The 24,474-nt window shown below is 36.9% G+C and overlaps 1 protein-coding gene across 1 annotated transcript; it reads right to left on the reverse strand.

Moving 5' to 3' along the window:
- Window positions 1-20,268: 20,268 nt before the first annotated feature.
- LOC145158080 (uncharacterized) lies at window positions 20,269-21,105 on the reverse strand. Its single transcript, XM_079077027.1, has one exon. It carries the CDS (start codon window positions 21,103-21,105, stop codon window positions 20,269-20,271), a length of 837 nt encoding a protein of 278 aa, XP_078933153.1.
- Window positions 21,106-24,474: the final 3,369 nt, after the last annotated feature.

The raw sequence follows: 24,474 nt of genomic DNA on the forward strand, positions 1-24,474 counted from the left end.
TTTTTGCCATTTTTCAAATATGAAGGTTTATTAAATATGGATAAATACCTAAATAAATTGTTTTAAATCTGGAAAATTGATAAATATTATTTAAATGTGTTTATTTGAATTTGAATATTTATTTGATAATGGATAAATATTATTTAAATATGTTTATTTGAATTTGAATATTTATTTGATAATTGATATATATTATTTAAATGTGTTTATTTGAATTTGAATATTTATTTGTTATTTAAATAGTGAATTTAAATATTTAATATTATTTATAATATGGATTTATAAATTTGAATATTAACCCCAAATGATTTATTAATTGTTACATTGCGTCCTCGCAATTAATCAGAATTAATAATAGACAACTAAATTTAAAGAGTTTTAAATTTACCCCTTGTATTTATATATATTAGAATTGTGTTTATTATATGTATAAGAAAGTTACAACATGCGTCATCGCGTGTTTAAATGTTGACATTGTCAGTCTTACCTCGACTAGGCTCACCCGTTCTAATGTAGGGGTTTAAGGAGGTCTCTTTGATTCCTAATGAGGTCGGTTTTTAATATGCTTCGCGCTTACCACCCTCACCGCCCAATTGCATTTTGAGAATGGAGTTACCGAAAGGGTTTGATAGTGATAATGGTCAATCTAAAAGTATTCTAAATACAAGTATAAAACAAAATCTCGTTTTATTAATAGAATGTGAGTTTATATTATCCATGAAAATTGCACATTCTCTTTATATTATGTTGGTGGAGCTCGTATGGTTAACCGGCATATGAATCTAGGGTATAGTTGAGAATGATATGGAACTCGCGAATCTCAAGCGTAACTTGGGTCGGGGGACATGCGATTTTGCAAGGTTAATTCTCAATCTATTTAATGTGAATCTTATGTTATCCATAAAAGTTGCACATTCTCTTTATAACTTGTTGATGGAGCTCGCGTGGTTAACCGACACGTCAATTTGAGAGTATAGGTAGAGAATGATGTGGAACTTGCGAATCTCAAGCGTAACTTGAGCCGGGGACCACGCGATTTTGTATGGTCGATTCACCATCTGTTCAGTGATCCGCTACGACCCCTTAATTTAATTTGAGATGAAGATAATCCGAGATTAACATGTCATTGATAGTCAATGAATCTCAAAGATCTAGGAATTTCGTGGTGATCGAAATTGGAAAAGGGTTTTACCTACCTAAATAACTTTATGCTGTGTTTACAGCATCCCTTTACACATCATGGAGCCAAATATGGATCCTAGCCTTCTAACATAATTTTATTTAGGGTGATTATTTTCTAAGGATAAGTAAAACAAACTGTAATGGAATTTGTTATTGAATGATGTCTATAACCTTATCCACTAAAATCTAATGCTATAAAACCTTTGAAAAGATAAGCTATGAGGATGATCAATCTTGTCAATTTCGTAGTTTGGGAATAGTTCTCATAAACGAAAGGAAAGATCATGCCTTTGTTAAAGCTCTTCCTAGGTTACTTCAAACATTGCATTCTAAATTGTTAGAAAGAGCAATTATCAAATGTACGTTGTAAATTGACATATTGAAGTAAAATGGAATTTCCTTGAGTTAGGAGTTGACTATGGTTAGTCGACTAGCTAACATGTGCATATGATCAATTCATTCTGATTTTGATATGAACAACTTGGAATATCCATTAAGGAGTTGTGTAACATGTTAAGGTGTCCTTTTGGAACTAACATGGCCAATCATAGAAACTCATACTTCAAAACACTCCCATATTTTACTACCATGAATAGAAGTGTCAAGAAGAAGAAAGCCAATTGCCCATGGTTTAAAAGGCAATTGGTATACCTAATCTAGGACCAACTACCTAAGACAAAGGAAGGCTTATTCTGAGACATGTTCTGATAGCAATTTGTTTCCATAACATGAAAAGGACTAAGAAAACAAACTTCTCCAAACGTATATTTGAGGTGAAAGGACTGGAACATGAAGAAGTTAAATTTGATCATGGATCACGAGCCCGTGCTACTTTCCATTGGATCAAAATATGACTAGTTCTTCCATGTTTGGTATTCAATCAAATATATGGATTTATAATGCCATCAAAACATTACTTCTAAATCTTGAGTATTTAACTAAGGATTAAGAACTGACATTTGCAAGAATGTGCAGTTGCTAAAATGAAGTAAGAAGACTGAAACATGGAGAATATAATTTGATCATGAATGTCAAGCCCTTGCTACATTCATAGGATCAAAGGACAATTCTCTTCAAATGTTTAGTCTATGGTATTATAATTGAAATTGTTTATACTATGATTCATGAGATAGTTCTGACTTATTTAAATGTAGAGCATTCTAACATGTTAAAAGAAAGTCATGAAATCTATGAAACTAGTATAGTAGCAATATTTCAAAGTTGATTCGAATATTTGAATAAGGTGTATTATTGTTAATATTTGTTGAAATTAGTTTACCTAATTGATCGTTCAGAATGACCACAATATGTACTGATTCAAATACATCTAAAGTTTTGAGTGAAATGTATTTGTGGCATCACAGTCTTGGATACATAAATGAGAAATGCATTACCAAGTATCCAGTTGGATCATGTTTTGGATATCATTTGACCTCGAGTCTTATGATAAATGCAAATATTGTTTATCAAGATAGATGATGAATGTGTCACTGGGTGATGAGAGTATCTGTTGGAATTGGTTCACACTAATGGACCGTTCAGATTAACCACGATACATAGTGAGACCAACTTTGTATGAATGTGAGTCTGGAACCTCTCATGTGTTTAGAGCTCTCATATAGCGAAGTTAAGAATAAATTAGGCAATAGGATGAGACACTCATAGTGAGAATCTCAGTCCAAACTTTATCGATCATCTAAGTGATCGTGAAAGAGTTTCATGATCTATCTCCGCCCAAAACACTACCACTAGGAAGTGTTAGTTGGATAGAGAAACAAATCGTTCATTGATTTTGTACTAGATGAGTCGCGATATGTTTGCTAACAATTCGTGGATTGTACCATGAATAGTATTACAAGAAGTCCTTTGGTCTTGTGCCAACTATGTAGGTTCTTGAAACACTCTATGATATGTGAAGTGGGATTCTATCCTGCCTGCCATATATGGAAGTCTACGATTATGAGGCTTACACTCGTCGTGAAGCGTTCGACAATCTGGGACTTTGAATAGAGATGTGTTATCCTCGTTGAAAAACCCATCAAGCATTTTGGATAATTGTTTAACAATCCCTCTGAGAACAAAGTGTATGTTGCTCAAAGGGAAATCTTCCAAGAGAGGGAGTTGTTTTCCAAAAGAGCTAGTGGAGCCACATTGCTCTTGATAAGATTCGAGAGTCAACCAATGAGAGGCCTATAGTTGGACATAGCATTCAATCCGGGATTGAAAGAGCTATTAAGGAAACTGACATACCTCCACCTCTTCTTTATCTAATATAAGACATCATGAACCTAGTTATATAAGAGTTTATATTACTGAGATAAATGAGTCACTGGTATGGAGAAATCAGAGTGTACCAACTATCAGAAGCTATGGTAGGCCCTAAAGGCTACAACATAGAAGGAGGAAATGGAAAGCGAGATTCAATCCATGTATGTTGTAATTTGGTAGATCAAGCACTTGACCTTAGCCCTTAAGTGCAAGTGTATCTTCAAGTAGAGACAATCATGGATTGGAACAAACACATAATTGAACCAAGATAGGTTTTGAAAGATGTGTAAGCTTAACAAGTTCATTTATGGACCGAAATAAGCATCTCGCAAGATGGATCATTATTTCAATGAGAAAGTTCAAGGAGTTTGAATTTCGAGAAATAAAGATAATCCATATATATGTCAAAGATAGTGGGAGTAATTAGATTCTTTGTTTCAATGATAATGTTCAAGGAGTTTGAATTTCAAGAAACATAGATAAGCCATATATATGTCAGTGCTAGTGGGAGCACTGTAGTCATGGGAGATACAAAACACATACATAATAAGGATCTATGGAGATAGATTAAAGTGATTCATTGGATTAAGCCAAAGTACATTGAATGTTGAGGAAACTCGACATGCAGAACTCAAAAAGGAGTTTAGGCTGGCATGACATTGAGCAATGCTAATGTCCTAGTTCTACTATTGAGCTAAAGCAAATGAGTCGTGTCCCACATGCTTCTGCTATGGGATCGATCATAAATGCCATGACATGTACTAGATCTAATGACTCGTATGCCTTGAGCATGACAAGTTTGATTAGATCAATTTGGCAAGAATCAATGAATCAAGACCACGAACATTCTTAAGTGTCCTTGGAGGACAGAAGAGATGATCTTGATAGTATGGAAGAGATCATTGTAAGAGTTACATTGATGCTAAGTTCCGCACTAATAAAGTCAATTCCATTCGCAGTCGGAATTAGTGCTTTTACTGAATGGTGATATATTAGCTTGAAAGAGTACCAGGTAATACACCATAGTGGATTTAACATACTTAGAGTATATTGCAGTTGGTTAAATTGTAAAGTGGACAATGTGACTGAAAGAGATTCATTAGTGACATCTTTGTTGAAATTCAATCATTGATGGTCCTTATGAAGTTTCTTGTGACTTTGGGTGAACTTACCTCGAGTATGGATCCCAAGTCACACGAGCTCACATGAAACATACTCAGTAAGTACCAACACATTTGATAGTGAGTCAAATGTAAAGACATCATAGTCAATGATTCATATCGAAAGATAATCTTGTCGATCCATTCCATAAGTCGATGTCATTGACCATGTCTGACAGTCTAACAAAGTCGAGAGGCATTAGATTTGTAAATGGATTTGCTTAAACACTCTTAGTTTGGTTTGTTTTAAAAATCCGAGAACTTTAAGCGGTATAAGTTTAATTTGATTTGGCGATTATTAAGTGGTGATCTTAATATATGATGGAGTTCGGTCATTTCAATTAGCTTATCACTGCGTTCTCACTTTTGCATGTTTAGAACCCACTTCCCGAGGATTAATTTACTCAAACGTCCACAGTCGGTCATACTCTTGGAAGTAAGTAGTGATTCAAGACTGTCATGAGTATTGGTGGATTATCCATATTGATTGCATAGTGATTGCGCTAACACTCATGAGTGCTTAATAGAGATTTAAGTATTGGACCAACCCACGCTTAGAGATTACTTCATGGATTCAGTCACAAGTAATTCTAAGACGATAATATCTTCTATTCTTCAAACCTAGATACATGTGGGGTTTTGCTCTATGATTCTGTTATGCATTGGTCTACTCCAACGCTAACCGTAACTGGTAGTTATAAAGGGTATGTCCATGTGTGACATGATGAAATAGACAAAAACTATGTAGTCGAAGTTTATTCGTTCCTTCTGCCTTAATAAGAAAAGCGATATCTATGGGCCCCTCGATGATTTGGTGCTGCCATCTAAAGTGCTTGGCCGAGCTCTGACTGGAATTGATGTGTTTAATTTAGTAGTCAGATGCAGTCGTCACAAATCTATATCGGGAAATATAATTTTGAATTCTGAGATTGACCATTATACATGTCTCGAATTCATACAGATATCATAGAACGAAGGGATAGTTGATCACTTATCTAAGGGCTGAATCTTGATTAGATCAAGAGTTCGGTAGTTGCATTGGATGGCTAACTCTCTGTTGATTATTGGAGAAATATTGGTCCTCATATAGTTGATGACTTGTCCAAGTGAGAGACTGTTGGAATAGTGTCCAAGGTCATTAACTATTGGTAATATTTCTAATAATAGCAGGGTCTTTTTGGGTTGCCCTCAAGACCCAAATTGAGTAGAATAAATAAAGGAGAAATTGGTTTATTAATTATTATGGTTAATAATTAATTAGAAACTAATTGGAAATATATTTTGGAAATATATTATGGGAATTAATTAACAGTTTAATTAATTAAAGGGTTGAATGTTCATTAATCGATAGTTGGTTAATCAGGAATGTTCCAGAACCTTATGGAATTAGGGTTGGATGAAAATCACTATATCCCACATGGGAAAGGAGTGAAATTTTGTGGTTATGCTCCCATCCCACATGGGAAGGAGTACTAAACCCTAGGAGGCATCCAAGGCTATCAATAGGGCCTTATGGATTTCATTCCTCCTTGCACCTTGGCTTAAAGTATTCGCCAACCCTTCTTCCTCCCTCTCTTAGGGACGATTTCTAACCCCTTTGGGTTTGTGAAATTGACCCTTCTCCTAGTTATTTTTATTCCACGCTTTGGTGTCATTGGATGTGATACCATTAGAGGGATTCTGGTTTGGATCCTTTCATCCAAGCAACTTCATGGAGGTTCAAGATCTCAAGCATGGAGAACAAGGGCTACATAAGAGGTATGTTTTCTTACTTATGTTTTTGTTTTCTAGGGTTGATGTAGTTAACATGAAGCCATAGATCCATAGGATGCATGTACACTTAGGTATATCTTTGTTTCGATTTTTCCGCTGCCTAGTTTTAGAGTGTATTTGATGCGTAGAAAACCCAACAATTAAGTTGTAGACAAAGCAACGGTATCTTGTAATGTTGACTTCCAACTGATAGCACATCCGAACATGATGAAAATATAACATGCCTGTGATCTGCGATTCAACAAATCACCTCCATGATCAGAGTCAGCATATCCTACCAAGTGAGTTTGCGTATTAGCTGTAACATCCAAAATCCATGTATTTCATTTCAAGCCCTTAGTGAACTTAAAAGTTGCAAATCAGGACCCTCCGTACGTTGGGCATACGTGTATGTACGCTTAGCGTACACATTTGGATGCTTCGGATGGATGAGGCTCGTATACGGGGTGTACATGCATGTACACGGGGTGTACGAGGCCAAAGGCTAAAACCCTAAATCTCAGACTTGAGCCCTATTTAAGCTCATTTATGACCTTGAACCCTCTTCCTTACCAACCTCCATTGTTTTCAAACGTCCCTAAAACCCTAGTTCCTTTGAGAGTGACTCTTGAGCTTAAAGGTGCCTTAAGTAACCTCATTTTGGTGTGTTATCAAGGAAAATAAAGTGGTGAGCAAGTCTTAAACGTGGAAGAGCTTGTAGATCCTGCATCTAGATCATCTGGGAGAGCCTTTGGAGGTAAAAAGTTTACATCTTGCTATTCCTTTTGCCAGTTTGAGTTAGGGTTTTGTAGAAGTCCACTTTTGGGTCCATGAATCCTCTCTTGTGAGTTTGAGAAACTCCAGAGGTTAGGAATGTTAGATCGGAGGTTCTTTGGCATGGTTAAATCATAAAAATGCTAACTTGATGATTGTTATGGCTCCATGCATGAGTGTAAGATCTTAAAGAGTGTCTTAATGGAGTATTCTGAACATGTTTGGCGAGAGGTTTCCTAGCGACTTCGTACCGATTCCTTTGAGGGGATTGAAAGTAATCATCGGGATGGATTGGTTAGGACCCAATGAAGTTGTGATTGATTGTGAGCAGCAGTTGGTGAGGGTTCGAACCCCAAGTGGAGGAGAACTGGTCATACATGGTGAGAGAGCCTCGCATGGGCCAACTCTCAGTTCGACTAGCTTATGTTTCGGATTCGAGGGCAGAGAAGACGACAAAGTTGATCAGGGTACCTATTGTGTGAGATTTTCCCGATGTTTTTCCCGAGGAGTTGCCTCGAGTGCCTCCCGAGAGGCAGGTTGAGTTCCGGATTGATTTGATGTCGGGTAGGGCTCCGATAGCCAATGCTCCGTATTGCCTAGCTCCGCCTGAGATGCAGGAGTTGTCTACGCAGTTATAGGAGCTGCTAGACAGGGGTTTTATTCATTCAAGCAGTTCCCTATGGGGAGCACCGATCCTGTTCGTGAAAAAGAAGGATGGGTCACACATGATGTGTATTGATTATCGGGAACTGAACAAGTTGACGGTGAAGAACCGTTACTTACTTCCGAGGATCGACGACTTATTTGACCAGCTTCATGGTGCATCTTGGTTTTCCAAGATCGATCTTCGGTCAGGATATCATCAGATGAGGATTAGGGATGAGGATATTCAGAAGACGGCTTTCAGAACTCATTATGGTCATTACGAGTTCGTGGTGATGCCATTCGGGCTCACCAATGCTCCAGAAACGTTTATAGATCTCATGAACCGGGTGTGCAGACCGATGTTGGATCGGTGATTGTTTTTGTTGATGACATCCTGGTCTACTCTAAGACCAAGGAGCAGCATGAGCAACATTTGAGGGAGGTATTGGAGACCTTGAGGAGGGAGAGGCTTTTATCCAAGTTCTCCAAATGCGAGTTTTGGTTGCGTGAGGTGCAGTTTTTGGGGTACATCATCAACCAGGGTGGTATCTTTGTGGACCCGAACAAAATTGAGGTTGTGATGCGTTGGGAATTGTCTAAGAATGCATCTAAGATTCAGAGTTTCCTGGGCCTCGCCGGGGTATTATAGGAGGTTTATCCAGGACTTATCCAAGATTGCAGTGCCTTTGAATCGTCTAACCAAGAAGAATGTGACCTTTCGATGGGGTCCGGATCAGCAGCGGGCCTTTGAGACTTTGAGACAGAAATTGTGCGAGGCCCTGATTCTTGCGTTACGTGAGGGATTGGATGATTTTGTGGTTTATTGGGACGCTTCTATTTCGAGTTTGGGAGTTGTCCTTATGCAGATGAGGCATGTGACTGCTTACGCCTCGAGGCAGCTGGAGCCTTGCAATCGTCCCCTTCATTAGAACTCTCCTAAACCACATGAACAGTGTTTGCTGCTTGATTCACTCTTGAACTTATTCTTCAGTTGTGGGAAATTTAGCTTGAAGTGCCCCTTCTCCTTACAGTTATAACATTTGGCATTCGATGAACCTTACGACTTCGATTCAAAACGTGATCTCCCCCTGTTTCCCCTTTTCCTATCTTCTGTCCTTCCTCTCCCTACGAACAAACTGGAACTGGACACCTCCTCTCCAACTGAAAATTTTCTTTTCAGTTCCTTGTACATCATGGAGTCCTTTGTTGGGTTTTGAGCAATATAACACTCCTATGGTGCACATGCAACCCTAAATGCTTTGGATCTATGTTTTCTCTAATTATACATGCATATTTTCAATTTTCCAAAGCATTGTCCTAACTAGCATACAATTGAACAATTGAATAAAACATCTACTTAGATGACATACCTTTTAGAAGGACTAGTAGTTCTTGACCTTTGAAAGCTTGAGCGCCTCAAGTGTGATGCCTCTAATGGTTCACAAACACCAATATGTAAATGGTGGCTTAAGAGATTAAGTTACTTAGCTCAAAAAGAAGGTGCAACCGATTTTGGTTCATGAGGGTTCTATTTATAGTGTTGCACATGCTAGGGTTACACTTTGTAAACCCTAATGACCCATGACTTTCCACATTTTAATGCTCCATGGATTTAACCTCCATAGACTATCCATGGATTATCTCATTGGATTAGCCCATCTAAATAATCATGGATCATTGGCCCACACTACAAGAATCATTGATTTACATAATCAATCCCCATATATTTAATTAGTTTCTTTTGACCACAAAATTAATTCCAAATTAAATCTTGATCAATACTAATTAAATAATTTCATATTAATATATTATACTTGTAATATATTAATAAACCATAAATAACCTTATTCTCAAAAGTCCATCCTATCAAATTGCACTGGTGAAGGCAACCCAAAAGGACCATGCTACAATCGGGTCAAGTACATCCCAGTTATTGTTATGGGCTTAGACACCAAATCCAACATCCTTCACATCATTCACAATGATCGTTGTCCTACCATAGAGCATGATATCAACAAAATTCTCGTATGAGTTTGAAAGAGAACACAAGAGAGTGAGCGTCTGATATTCATCTTCAATCTTCACATCAACCCCATGTAGATCCAAAATGATGCGATTGAAGTTATCCAGTTGATCTTTCACTTGGGTACTTTCATACATTTTGAGAGTGTATAATATTTGCTTCTGATACAATCTGTTCGTCATGGAGTTGTTCTGGTACTTGTCACAAAGTTTCTCCCCAAGCCCAGAAGCATTGTTTGATCCACGACCTCCCTCCGTACTTCATCTGTTAAACTCAACAGAATGGCACTATGTGCCTTGGTCATAATGTCCACCTTTTTTCAACCACCATGTCCTTTGGCAATTTTTCGTCTCCTTCCAGTGCCGTTGCACATCCTTGTTGAACCAGAAGAGCCCTCATCTTCACCTTCCACAAAGTGAAGTCATTTGAACCATTGAACTTCTCCAAATCAAACTTATGAGTAGACATCCTCAATCACATGAATACAAACCGCAACTCTGATACCACTTGTTAGGAAGTAAATCGGATAACTAGAAAAATAAAAAGCGCACAAGACACAATATTTACATGGTTCGGTCAAGGTGACCTACGTCCAAAGACTGGAGGGGAGTATTCTTTATTCCAGAGCTCTCAAATAGAGGTTACAAGTACAATTTTCACAGAGATTCGCCTAATACTCTAGAATTCAAGATACAAAATGACCTAGCATGCATCCCTATTTATACTTGAGGGATCAGACCTAAAACCCTAATAGGCCAAGCCCATTGGCCCATAGACCCATGAATGGTGACAAACAATCATATTCCGTCATGAAACATCTTCTAGAACATTCATCCATGTCATACAACCCATGAGCATCAATAACACACATAATGGACCACCTTGGCCATAGTGGAGCGTCATGATGCACATGTGACACATCATGAACACTAATGGTCCAACATACATCATGTAGTACAACATGGTGTATTTCTTGAGAATGATCATCTTCTAAGCATATGTGGATCAACATGGCACAACAAAGGAATCAAGATGGGGTATCATGTACTTAGATGGTCCATGATGGCGCAACATCTCCTCCACGACGCAACATCTCATCAAGATGGCGCAACTTCTCCTCCTTGGTGCAACTTCGCTTGTTGATGGTGCAAAATGACTATAAGATGACACAACATCATCTTCATGACACAACATCATTTCCTTTGGCACAACTCCTTTCCTCTTGGACCAACAACTTCATGAATGGCTCAACATATAACCCCATAGCGCAACATCCTCTATATTTGGCGTAACATCCATAAGGATGACACAACTTCCATCTACATTGCGCAACATGATTCTTCATGTTGATCTAAGTTGCTCCAAGTGCTCCAAGTGCTCCAAGTTGCTCCAAGTTGCTCCAAGTTTCCCCAAGTTGCTCCAAACCCCATTTTGGAAGATTCGTTCCTTTGTCACTTGATCTGTTCCTTTGTTAGAAGATCCAAAGCCATCTTAGATGATCCATTCCTTTGTCACATACTCCATAATCCTCAAGTGCTCCATTATGATCTAAGTGCTCCAAATGCTCCATGAGAATGGTCCAAATGCTCGAGTCACATTTACTATTGCTTTTAAAGAAAGGATGAGTGCTTTTGTGGTGCATAGGACCTTTAAGTAAGCCAACTCCATCATTTTGAGCATCTTCTGGACTTTTGTAAGTCTTCAAGACCCATCTTTAGTGGTTATCGCTCTTAAAATCTTAAGCTTAGTGTTAGTTTTGCCATTGTAAGGATTTTGAATGGAATGATGGAGTAAAGTTTGCAACTTTACTGATCTATGAGTCCCCAGAAGTGTTTGGTGTGTTAGACATGGACTTTTATATCCATTTGGTACCATTCATGTGCTTTTGACCTTATTTTCACCTAGATTGGTTAAAGACATGCAGTGGACATGCATTTCCATAAAGTTATGTTTTTATAGACTACAACGTAGCGTTTGGTGAAGGGACAAAATGGAACTGGACGGAACTGGACTGGACTAGACTAAACTGATTGTTTATTTAGCGTTTGGTATGGCTAAGACAGGACATTATATGGACTATAAAATTACGAGATTGTCCTTGAGAATCAACAAATAATAACTACAACTAAAACACTTCCTTTGATTGTTTATAATTATGTTAGCAAATATTCAATGAGAACACCTAAAAGGTTGAGAACGCGAGAACAAGTATATTCAATTGTGATTCCATGTATTCATTTGTGGAGAAATGATAAATTTTTACGCACAATCAACCTGAATATGTTTTTTTTCTTCAATTGAAATTAAATGTGTAAAAATTTATCATTCCTTCACAAATGAATACATGGAATTACAAATGAATATATTTTGTTCTCGCGTTCTCAACCTTTTTTGTGTTCTCATTTGATCCTACTATATATATATATATATATATATATATATATATATATATTAAAATAAACAAAAAAACTAAAGGGGATGTAGCATGGAAGACAAAAGAATGAAAAGTCATGAAATTATGATAGCAAAAGTGGATAGAAAATTATTTTTATGACTATGCATACAATAAAGGATTTTTATTTTTTATTATTGTCACAAAAGTTTGTTGTGGAAGTGTTCTTCATGTGGATGGAGGTTAATGATGGAAGTGAACAGTGAAGTTAATTTGTGGTGTACGTATTTCATATTGGGAGATATGAACATGGAGGTTGGGAGGGTATTTTAGTCTTTAGTGTTATTGTTCAACCTTGTTTCATCATTTTGGATGGGACTAAAGTTTGGAAGTTAGTCCCATTTGACTTAATTTCTAAATTAGGGTTAATTATTGTGTAGTTATTTGAGACGGTCTCAATACCTCTTAGCTTACCGTGTGGATTGTTTTGTCGGTCATTCATGCGAGTTCTCATGAACTTACTTACTATGTAGACAATGTGTTTGATGTATGCCGACTAGAGATAGACCTCTCTGAGGGAATCTAGTTGAGTCAAGACCATGATAGACCTCTCGGAGGGAAGTGGTCAATACCAGGTCAACTAGAGATAAACCTCTCAAACATGATCTAGTGGATTGGATTCAATTATGTTAGCATGCTATCATGTATTTTATGTTAGCATGCTATCATGTATTTTGTGTTCAGTTATATGTGATTACTACTTGATATTTACGTATACGACGAGAAATGCATGTAATCTGCTTATTGAGTGCTTATTGAGTGAGTGTCATGATTTCTCATTAAGTTTTAGGCTTACGATTGCTATTTTATATTTAGTTGCAGGTCGTTCAGGTTCAAATGTCAATGAGCTGACTTGCTTGGGATATCTAGGGCGTGTTCGACAAAACTAGCTGGTAGCGGACAACGTTTGATTTTGGAGCGTTTTGTTGAAAGCTACTCAATGTAGCTTTTAATTTTGGAGCGTTTTGTTTAGGTTAAAAGCTAAACGCTCTTGTCGCCGAACGAAACTTTTTCTTTTTTACTAGCGTTTTTCTTAAAAGTTAGAAGCCAGAAGTTTTCAAACGCTGTGTGCCGAACACGTCCATAGACATTCTGGAGGCATGACATTCACTCTATGTTATCTTTTATGATGATTGTTTTAAGAAAAAAAGAATTTATCTTCTGCTTAACGATGATTTTGTGTTACTATTTGGGTGATGTTATGGATAACCTCCGGTATTATTATACTTTGATTTTTTTTTTTTAAAAAAAAATTGATGATATGTTATGTTACACAAATGATTATGCCTCTTTCAATAACACGTGGGGTTCTTGAAATGAAGTTATTAACACCCCTTATCACCTGACTTTAAAGTTTAAACATCTGCAAAAATTCTCAAAAGTTCAAATAATTTAAGCCTCATAATAAGCAAATTGATGAAACCAATGACATGGGTGTTGGTAAATTGTTGTTATTTCTCCACGTATCCTCCAAAAAAATTATGCAAAAACTCAACAATAATCCAACAAATAATAAGCATTACTCCATAACGTGGCATGAAAAAGGTATTGGGTTCACAGCTTCTCTGCGCCACTCGTTAACCGAAAGAACACAACAACCGAGTTGCTCAATAACTTTCAGTTATGTCAAGGAAATATCGGATCGAAAACTTCAACATATCGAATCTAATCCACTTCTTTTTTGCATCTAATTTCAGAAAAAAAAAAAAAAAAACTTATCGTCGGAGATGCAAACATGGAGGCCGGTGGTGGTCGACCCGCACAGGAAGACCTGGCGGAGGGTAGAGATAAAGTGTGCTGAGCAGGATTAACGATGTGCCCTTCTCTTTTGAGTGTCAGTCTGCGTTAGCATTAGAAGCGAGAATACGATCCTAAGACTACCTTCATTGGCAACCCAACCCAACCCAAATATTTATTAAAAAACTATTTTCTCTATCTTCCACATATACAACCTAACTAACCATGAACCTTTTATCCACATTAGCAACCCAACCCAATCCTCTATTTTATTTTTAAAAAATTATCAAAAAATATATCAACATTATACTCATTTTGTAGATAATTTTATTTTATGTATTTTAATATATTTTATTTATTTTTAAAAATAATATCACATCTACTTTTTTATAAAATAAATGAAATATAAAAAAGAAAAAAGAGAGAAAAAGATGATGAATTATGGTGAGCTAGGTTGCGGGGGCAATCCGCTCACACTATTTCTTTTCTTTTTAATTTATTTTTTTAAGTTTTTTGGGTGAGCCATGGTGAGTTGCTCACCAATGGGGATAGTCTAAAATCTATTGTCGCTCCATGACCCAACCCCATATATACAGGTTCTCTATACTAATTTGACCAATTTGATGTTGCTCTTATTGACCGAAATCTATTGTTTAAATTTTAAAAAGTGAATACAAGGAACCATATATGTTCATTTCTTACGAACTATTTTGGTGTCAACACCTGTTGGTTCTTCCAAAAGCGTTATGATTTTTTTGCCAAAACAACTTAAGTTTTATAAAAGTGTTGTGCTAATTATAACAAAAATCTTTAGGTTTTTATAAAAAATAATTTCACTTTATAAATTTCATTGGATCGTTTGTGGTGATACCAATCAACGCTTATTTGATGATTAATCTAGGTTTCATTCACACAATTAGCCCATGTGCAAAGTGGGCATTGGAACAGGACCCATAATTTTAAGGGGGCCCAATTTTTTTTTACTGGTATATATAATTCTCGGCCCAATAATCCATATGTATCAGGCATCGGCTCATTACGTAAAGGGGAAGGAATTGGACGAAACAGAAGCAGTATCACGATCGACTATGTTTTCATCGTCGTTAAAAAAAAAATTCGGCACTTAATGTGTTTGCGTATTAGCGATTAAGCGACGACAGGAGCAAGGGCCAAGGGTGAATGCGATTCCATCATTCACGTATTCAGGCAGCAACTCATCAAGGGTCGAAATTGAGGACTGAAACTATAAACGGTAATACGGGGTCAGGGGTCTACGAATTGCTTATTAAAAACAGTTTGCTAATCAGCCAGGTATGATTTATGAGAAATTGAGGGGTATGATTTATGAGAAATTGAGGATTATGAGTTTATAGTTGTTAATTGCATACTTGAATGATTCATAGATTATCAATTTAATAGAATATTGAATGAATTTAATGTTTTATTATATGTTTATCTATTATTGAAAATTAGAAATCAGATTAATAGAATATTGAATGAATGAATCAGTTTTTAAGATCCACAGAAATCAGTTTAGTATGAGTTTATGTTTATTGTAAAATTGTTTATTATAAATCAGGTTATCCGATTCTCAGATTTTTAAATTATGTTTATTGTAATTGTTTGAATGTTGAAGTGATGAAGTCTAAACAATTAGTTTATTGCTATTAGGTTTATCGTCATTTTAATAAAAAAAATTAGTTTATGTAATTTAATTCGTTACACGTTAAGGCCTAAGGGCTTTTTTTATCCGTTTCGTCCTGGACATTTGAATCCTCAGAACCGGCCCTGATACTAACATAATAAAGTGGATATGTTGGGTATCATCATCATTAAAACAAAATTGTGATTGTTATTTTGTGCATGTTTGTGGTACATGTTAAACGGGTTAGTTGATGCTATCATAAAGCTAAAATGAAAAAAAAGAACTTTGGAAATCGTTGGATCATACATATAAAATAGAGGATGTCGATGTAACACCCTTGTAACATATCATAAATGATATAACGTGTTATTAACTTTATTAAAGCAATATGATGGAGGGAAGTCATGAAAGGAAAGGCTTGAAGCTTATGAGATGGAAAATAGTCAAATACAATGAAACTAACACAAGAGGGTCGTTCCCGAGAAATTGGAGGCCCTATGCAATTTAGTAAAAAATGACCTTAAAACTTAAAAATTATAATATCGTCCTTTATATTTGTAAAAAACAAAGATTCATTCAAAATAGTACACAACAAAATGTAAACTCGTTTCTACCTAAAAATTATCATCATTTTAATATTTGAACTCAACCTCTATAATAGATGTATCAGGAAAACACCTTATTTGCGATTTTATTTTTTACCGCACTTAAAAAATCAATCTGAAAAGTGAAATGTAAAATGAATGTAAAATTCCGAATCAGAAAAACAAAAAATAAAAATTTGGATGACTGGAATTTAAAATCCAAAACTGATAATATGTTATAATCATAATTGTTAATTACCTTTTCAAAATTTGTAAAATCTGGAACTACTAACCTTATTTGTAGTTTACCTCTTAAAAAAATATGTAAAATGGATTTTGAATGACTGTCCGACTAAAACTAAAAGTCTATAAACAAATTGAAAATTTTAATGAATCAAAAGGTTGTTTATTCAATTATCAAAAAAGGTTTAAATACGAAGAAGTTCTTGATCAACAAGCAAACAAAGATAACGATAAACTAATGGATATTAACCAAATAATCTAACAAATAAATCAGATAAAACAGGAGAGGATAACTCTCCGTCTTTCAATTCCTTTACTCCCCCTCAAGTTGGAGCATGTAAGTTTCGAATGCCCAACTTGTTAAGCAAAAAATGAAGACGCTGTGAACCCAAAGCCTTAGTAAATAAGTCAACAACTTGATGCGTAGTGTGAACATGCATTGGACGAACCTCGTTGGACTCAACTCGTTCACGAACGAAATAACAATCCATTTCAACATGCTTAGTTCGTTCGTGAAACACAGGATTGTTAGCTATATGCCTTGCTGCTTGATTATCACAAAACAAAGGTGTATGACCAATGGGAGGAGCTTCCAAGTTTTCCAATAACCAACGTAACCACAAAGTAACAGATGTTGCCATGGCTCGATACTCTGCTTCTGCTGAAGAACGGGAAACAACAGACTGCTTTTTGGCTTTCCAGGAGATTGGTGCACCTCCAAGTAGAATCAAATACCCAGTACGAGAGCGCCTGGTGGAAGGGCAGCCAAGCCAATCTGCATCACAATAACTATAATTCGCAAGATTCATTCCTCCACCTTTTGGAAAAAATATTCCTTGACCTGGCGTGGTCTTTAAATATCGTAAAACTTGATGCGCTGCATTCAAGTGTGTTTGCCTTGGATCGGAAACAAATTGACTCAGAATATTTACCGAATATGCTATATCCGGCCGAGTGGCTTGTAAATGAAGAAGTCTTCCAATTAAACGCCGGTATTGACTAGCATCAACAGCAGGACTATCCATGCTTTGATCTAGTTTCAGATTTTGCTCCATCGGAAAGCTACAAGGTCGACAACCTTGCATCCCACTATCTTCAAGAATATCTAAAGTATACTTTCGTTGACTCAAAACCAAACCATCAGAGGTTCGAGCCACCTCTATTCCAAGAAAATACTTCAATGGTCCTAGATCTTTGATGCTAAACATTTTGCCTAAATACATTTTCGTGTCTTGTATCTTAGAAGCATCATTCCCAACAATAACCACATCATCCACATATATAAGAGCTGCAACAAAACTTCCCTGTTGCTTGTATATAAAAAGTGAATGATCCGCATGCGATTGTTTGAAGTCGATTGCGAGCAATGCCGTTGTAAATTTGTGATACCAATTACGTGATGCTTGACGGAGACCATAAAGAGATTTTCGCAACCGGCACACTCTAGTATCACCTTTTTTGCTAAAACCTTGAGGTATCTTCATGTACACCTCCTCATCTAAATCTCCATGCAGAAACACATTGTTCACATCAAGTTAATGCATGATCCAGTCTCTCTTTACTGCCACAGCAAGTAAGGTTCGGACAGTGACAAGTTTCTCCACCGGAGCAAAAGTGTCATGAAAGTCCACCCCCTCTAAATGCGTGAAGCCTTTTGCAACAAGCCGTGCCTTGTACCCCTCAATTTTGCCATTTGGTTGGTATTTAATCTTGTAGACCCATTTGGATTCTATAGCGCACTTTCCTTTTGGCAACTCCTTAAGTGACCAAGTTCCATTTTCCTCAAGGGCATTTATTTCTTTTTTGCATCGCTTCTCTCCACTTAACATCATGCACAGCTTGATTAAAATGTTTCGGCTCATAGTTTGAGCTAACTGATGTTAAAAAAGCTTTGTGTGAATCGCTAAACCGATTATAAGACAAAAAATTAATCATAGGAGGTACCGTCGAAGGTTGTTGATTGGCGGTGGGTGATGCATGGTCTACCGAGGATGGCAAGTCAACAATGAAGTCATCGAGATATTTGGGTCTAGACCTGCTTCTTTTATCTCTTTGTTCTTCAGTGGGTTGCATTTGATCAGTTGTGTTTTTTGTAACATGATATGCTGGATCTTCACACATGTTTGGATCAATAGTGGTCTTGTTCTCATCACGTGTACCCGGGTCCAAATCAGGTTTGTTCAGTAAACCTTGATCAGCCTCTCTTCGTGTTAGTTCATCACTTTCTTCGACAGTATTGCCTAGAAAATCATCGAGCCTTGCTTCACTATTATTCCTTTCTATATTATCAGAGAAAGGAAAAACATTTTCCACAAACTTGACGTCTCTAGAGACGATGACCTTCTTATCGGTAAGGTCAAATATTCGATACCCTTTCTTGCCTTATGGATATCCAATGAACATGCCCGGTCTCCCCCTCACTTCAAACTTATATCCCTTGGTTTCCGTGTTTCTTGCATAAACTAAGCATCCAAAGACTTTCATGTGATCATAATTAGATTTTTGTCCAAACAGGACTTCATATGGGGTCTTGTGTTTAATGACCTTTGAGGGTAACCTATTGATAATGTACGTGGATGTGAGAACACACTCTCCCCAGAACTTGATTGGCACATTGGCCTCAAACTTCAACGCTCTTGCAATCTCAAGAATGTGTCTATGTTTTCGTTCCACAACCCCGTTTTGCTGTGGGGTATGTGGGCATGTGGTTTCCAATATGATTCCCTCCTTAGCATAAAAGTCTCTCATGGAGCCTGATATGAATTCACCTCCATTATCTGCTCTTATTCGCTTGGTTTGTTTTTCAAATTGCGTTTTCACCATGTTGTGAAAGTCAATTAGATAGCTGTTTGCTTCATTCTTGTGTTTAAGAAGATAAACCCAAACAGCCCTACTGAAATCATCTACGATGGTAAGGAAATAAGAAGCACCGGAAATTGAAGGAGTATGATACTTGCCCCAAACATTAACATGTAACAAATCAAAGCAACTATTTGTTTTTATTGAACTAAGTGTAAATGGAAGCCTAGTATGTTTAGCTTTTACACAAGAATCACAAACTCTTTCTTTCAATTTCCTAGAATAATTTTCCAAAAAATCGACTTGGCTCAACTTTGATTCGGAGGCATGACCCAATCTCTTATGCCACAGCTCAACATCAACGGTTGTCATCATAACACTCTTTTTTTCTGCAGCCAAGCCCATTCGGTAGAGACCACCTTTGCACTCACCCGCGCCAATCAAGTTCCTCGAGTGTAAGTCCTGCATGTAGCACAAATCAGGAAGAAAGGTTATGGCACATTGTAAATCTCTAGTTAGTCGACTGACTGATAATAAATTGCAATTGAATTGTGGAATATGCAAGACTCCTTCAATTTTGATTCCATTCTGTAAAGTGCAATTTCCTTTTCCATCAACAGAAACAAGATCTCCATTGGGTATTGTAACTGATGGTTCCAATGGATTTCTCATTTTATTTTCTAGTAAATCTTGTTTATACGTTATATGTTCAGTAGCACCAGAGTCAACGACCCATGCATCATCAATCTCGACCTTACCAGACATGTTTACTGTGGGTGTGGTGTTGCTGCTTGACCCATTTAGCGAAATGTTTGATCAGGTTCTGGTATTGCTCACTTGATAGTCCTGGAATAGGACTAGTTCCTGAATCAATGAAGGCTGCCTTTGTTTTTCTTTTCCTGTTTCGCCTTATTCGGCCACCAATCGGGATACCCGATTCTTTTGAAACATTCGTCTCTATTGTGACCATTCTTACCACAGTGGTTGCAGTGCTCCACCTCTTATCATGTCGCCCTCTTAATGTCTTTTGGTGCAGACTTCTTCTTTTGTTGGTTGAAATCTGCAGTAATTTCTTTTCTCCCTGGAGTGTAGGTCTGAAATGCTGCAGCCTCTGTGCTTGTCTTCTTGGATACCGAAACTGCCCTTTGATGTTCGTCCTCAGCCACCAAGTGATACACGGTTCCTAAAGAGGGTGTGGGTTTCATGGCAAGAATTTGTGTCTTGATTGTGGAGTATTCATTGTCAAGGCCCATGAGGAACTCGTAGAGCTTTTCTTTTTCTTTAAACTCATTAAGCCTTTTGCCAATATCATAGGTACAATTCGAGCATGAACAGCGAGGAAGAGGTGATATGGTCTGGATCTCATCCCACAGTCCTCGTAGCTTGGTGTAATAAGCTGAAACCGATGTTCCTTCTTGTCTTGTGATGGTGAGTGACTGTTTCAACTCATATGCTCTTGGAGCACTTTCTTTTCCAAACCTCTCCTCTAGATCATCCCATATCTCCTTTGATGTGTCTGCATATTTGACGCTTGTTCTGATATCCTTCTCCATGGCCATAGTTAGCCATCCCTTGATCATCGCATCTGCACGCATCCAAGGCATGTATACGGCTGAATTTTCTTCTGGTTTCTTAATCGACCCAGTTATGAATCCAACCTTGTTCTTGGCGAAAAGAAAGTTCTCCATCTCCTGGGCCCAGTCATTATAGTTGTTGTCGGTTAGGACGTCATTTACCTGCATCTGCGTGGGGTACTCCGACGCATGGATGTAGTAGGGAGAATTGGGATCGATGGGAGTCCCATCAGGTTCCTTTGACGATTCTGGTTGCTCACCGGTCATCTCCGGTTAGGTTCGTTGCAAGCCTGTGAAGCCTGCTTTGATACCATGAAAATTTTAATGAATCAAAAGGTTGTTTATTCAATTATCAAAAAAGGTTTAAATACAAAGAAGTTCTTGATCAACAAGCAAACAAAGATAACGATAAACGAATGGATATTAACCAAATAATCTAACAAATAAATCAGATAAAACAGGAGAGGATAACTCTCCATCTTTCAATTCCTTTACAAATAAAATCAGAAGAGATGTTAAAATCAAAATCATATACAACATCAATCTCTTATGAAGGATCAAAAAACGTATAATACATCTGATTATTAGAAAGCATGAAATAAGACATTCTTAACTCTTGAGAAACCAAATGTATTGCTCTAAGAATCTGTAAAAATCTGAACTAGAAACATATTCTACAAAGTAAAAATCTTTCAAAGGTACAAAGCATACTCGGTTATTTGAAGGTCGCGATTCAAGCATGAAGGTCGTGACTTTTGAACATAAGGGTGTTGTGTTTGAAGGTTGCATTTCATGAACAACAAGGATGTTGAATGATGTGACTTTTTAAAAACCGAAGAACCGAGTTGGAAAAGTTTGTTGTTGTCTTTTTGAAGACTTGAAGGATGCATTTTTTTATTCCAGAGATATCCTAGGCATTAGGGATTATGATACATTTACCAATAATTAAATCGTTTCTTGTCATCAATTTTCACGCGTATGATTGAAAACGTGGCATGAGCAAAATCGATTTCAATCATATTCCCGCTTTCAATTTTGATTTCACACTCTTCCATTTGGAAGAAAATGTGTTATGGTTTTAGATCTAAACAAGAAATTGGACCCTAACGGACATAGCAACTAGTGTACTACTGCGTAAGGCTAAATATATTGGGCCCCTAGTAGAGGATGAACCCTGTTCATGGGCACCTCTTGGGCACCTCTTGAACTTGCATTGGGCGGACCCTGAACACAAGGTACATGTGGTTATAAATATGTTATGTACCTACATTGATAAACTTTTGTAAGTTGTTCAAGTGTTAAGAAATATGTTTAATATGGAAATATACTCTTAGATAGTGTTAACTTAACAACACTTAGAGGAAATAAGTACATAAGTACGTCAATGTATAAGTAATACAACTAAAATAATCACATAATATTGTTATATTATTTGTACGTGACATGTACCTCATGTGGATAAACGTGATGTATACATTGCAACTTGCAAGGGAACCTCATGCAACAATAATGAGAATCATTGTTTGAAAATCGATAAGGAACTTGATACAGTTATGGCCTAAGACGCACAAAGCTATACGATATTCACATGAGGTGTATCTTACTAGTAAAATTCATACTAACAGAATTAATAACGGTTGGAACATGACGCTTATTCAAATTTACAGAATAAAATAAGTAACAAAAGTATTTAATAAAAATATAATGATCAAGCTATTGGACATATATTAATAAATTCAAGCAACAAACATTAATCTACAATAGGGGTTGTGTGGTTTACCTTACTTGATGATTCAAAGCAAACCAAAAAGATCCAAATTAAAGAAAACACATCTTTCAAGTCGAACCCAAAATTGCAATCCAAGAAAGCAAGTCTTGAAGCCTTCATTTATTGTTAAACAAGCAAAACCGAAACCTTCTAAGGTTTGGAGTTCCTTTTATATTTGCATAATCCATTGAGTTTTCTTTAGATAACATGCATTATTTATCAATAATGAAATCAAAAATATTTTATTAACTCATTGCTTACAAACGAAAATTCAAAAATATTATATTAATTCATATAAGAATACATTGTCAGCAATAAAAATATGTTTTCCAGCAATAAAAACTCTTGTTCAGCAAGTAATTAGAGGCTCTCCCGTTTTTTCTTATTCCCCTGTTTTGCCCTGTTCTCTTCTTCCTTCCTTCCTGTTCTGTTATGTTTTCTTTTCTTAGGCAACAAGGTTGCATCAGGTAAAGAGGTAATTGCATAAACTCGCAAACTTTATTATGGAAGAAAACTAACTCAAAAACTCCAACTCCTGATTACAGGATCCTATCTCATTATATACTATACAAAACATAATAGAATATAACTAGGATTCTGTTATAGGAACATCTACACTTTCCTCAAATACATTTCCTTATGACTCAAGGACTCTAGAACTTGGACAGCACTCCAGGTAATTGTGATCTGGACCAAACACGCATAACTTGCCACATTGGACTCATATATTCACCAACAATCACCCCCTGAATTTCTGAGTCGAGGGTAATTCTTCCACGCCAAGCAACGCTCTCATCTCTGCGAACCTTATTCGAGCTAAGGCCTTCGTAAGAGGATCTGCTCGTTGCTTATCTCTCGAAACATGTTCAACAATCACTTGCTCGTTTTCCACACGGTCTCGAATGAAGTGGAATCGAGTGTGAATGTGTTTGCTTCTTCCATGAAAGACAAGATTCTTTGACAATGCAATTGCTGATTTGTTGTCTATGCGAATCAGCACCTTCTGTTTCTTCATTCCTGTCAACTCGGCTAACAACTCCCTTAACCAAACTGCCTGACACGCATCTGCAGTAGCAGCCATGAACCCTGCTTCACATGATGACAACGCTACTATATCTTGCTTTTGGGAGCACCAAGTGATAGGAGAGTCACCAAGGTAGAAAACATGCCCTGTTGTACTTCTACCATCATCACCATCAACATTATGACTGTTATCACTGTAACCTATCAAGCTCATATTTTTACTTCGTTTGTATACAATCCCAAAAGATGGTGTACCACGCAAGTAACGAAGAATTTGCTTAATAGCGCGTGCATGAGATTCTCTTGGACTTTACATATAACGGCTAACTACTCCAACCGAATATGCTAAATCTGGACGAGTGTGTAAGAGATATCGTAAGCAACCTACTATTTTTCGATAATAGGTAGCTTCAACTTCTGGTTCATCTTCAGCTTTTGACAACTTTAGTCCTGGCTCCATCGGACATTGAGTTGCATTACACTCTTGCATGCCTGCCTCTTTTAGAATCTTCATAGCATAACTCTCTTGCTTCACCTTTACACAACCATTTTCTTGCAATACTTCAATACCCAAGTAGCAAGTTAGTTCACCAAGGTCCGACATTTCAAACTGTAACACCATTAGTCTCTTGAATTTGTTTATAAACTCTAAGCTTGTTCCAGTCACGAACAAATCATCTACATAAACTGCAACTATTATGTATTCTCCATTTGCAACCTTTCTATAAACCGTATTTTCTTGCATGCACTGTTTAAAACCCATACTTTTCAACGTGTTATTAAGCTTTAAATTCCATACACGTGGAGATTGTCGGAGACCGTATAAAGCTTTTGCCAATTTGTAG

The sequence above is a fragment of the Lactuca virosa genome, chromosome 2 (assembly GCF_052849685.1).
Source record: "Lactuca virosa cultivar CGN04683 chromosome 2, Lactuca_virosa_CGN04683_v6, whole genome shotgun sequence".
NCBI lineage: Eukaryota > Viridiplantae > Streptophyta > Magnoliopsida > Asterales > Asteraceae > Lactuca > Lactuca virosa.

What these genes read in the sequence shown, in the direction of transcription:
- LOC145158080 (XM_079077027.1), bottom strand. Translation starts at nt 21,105, where the DNA reads ATGACCGGTGAGCAACCAGAATCGTCAAAGGAACCTGATGGGACTCCC.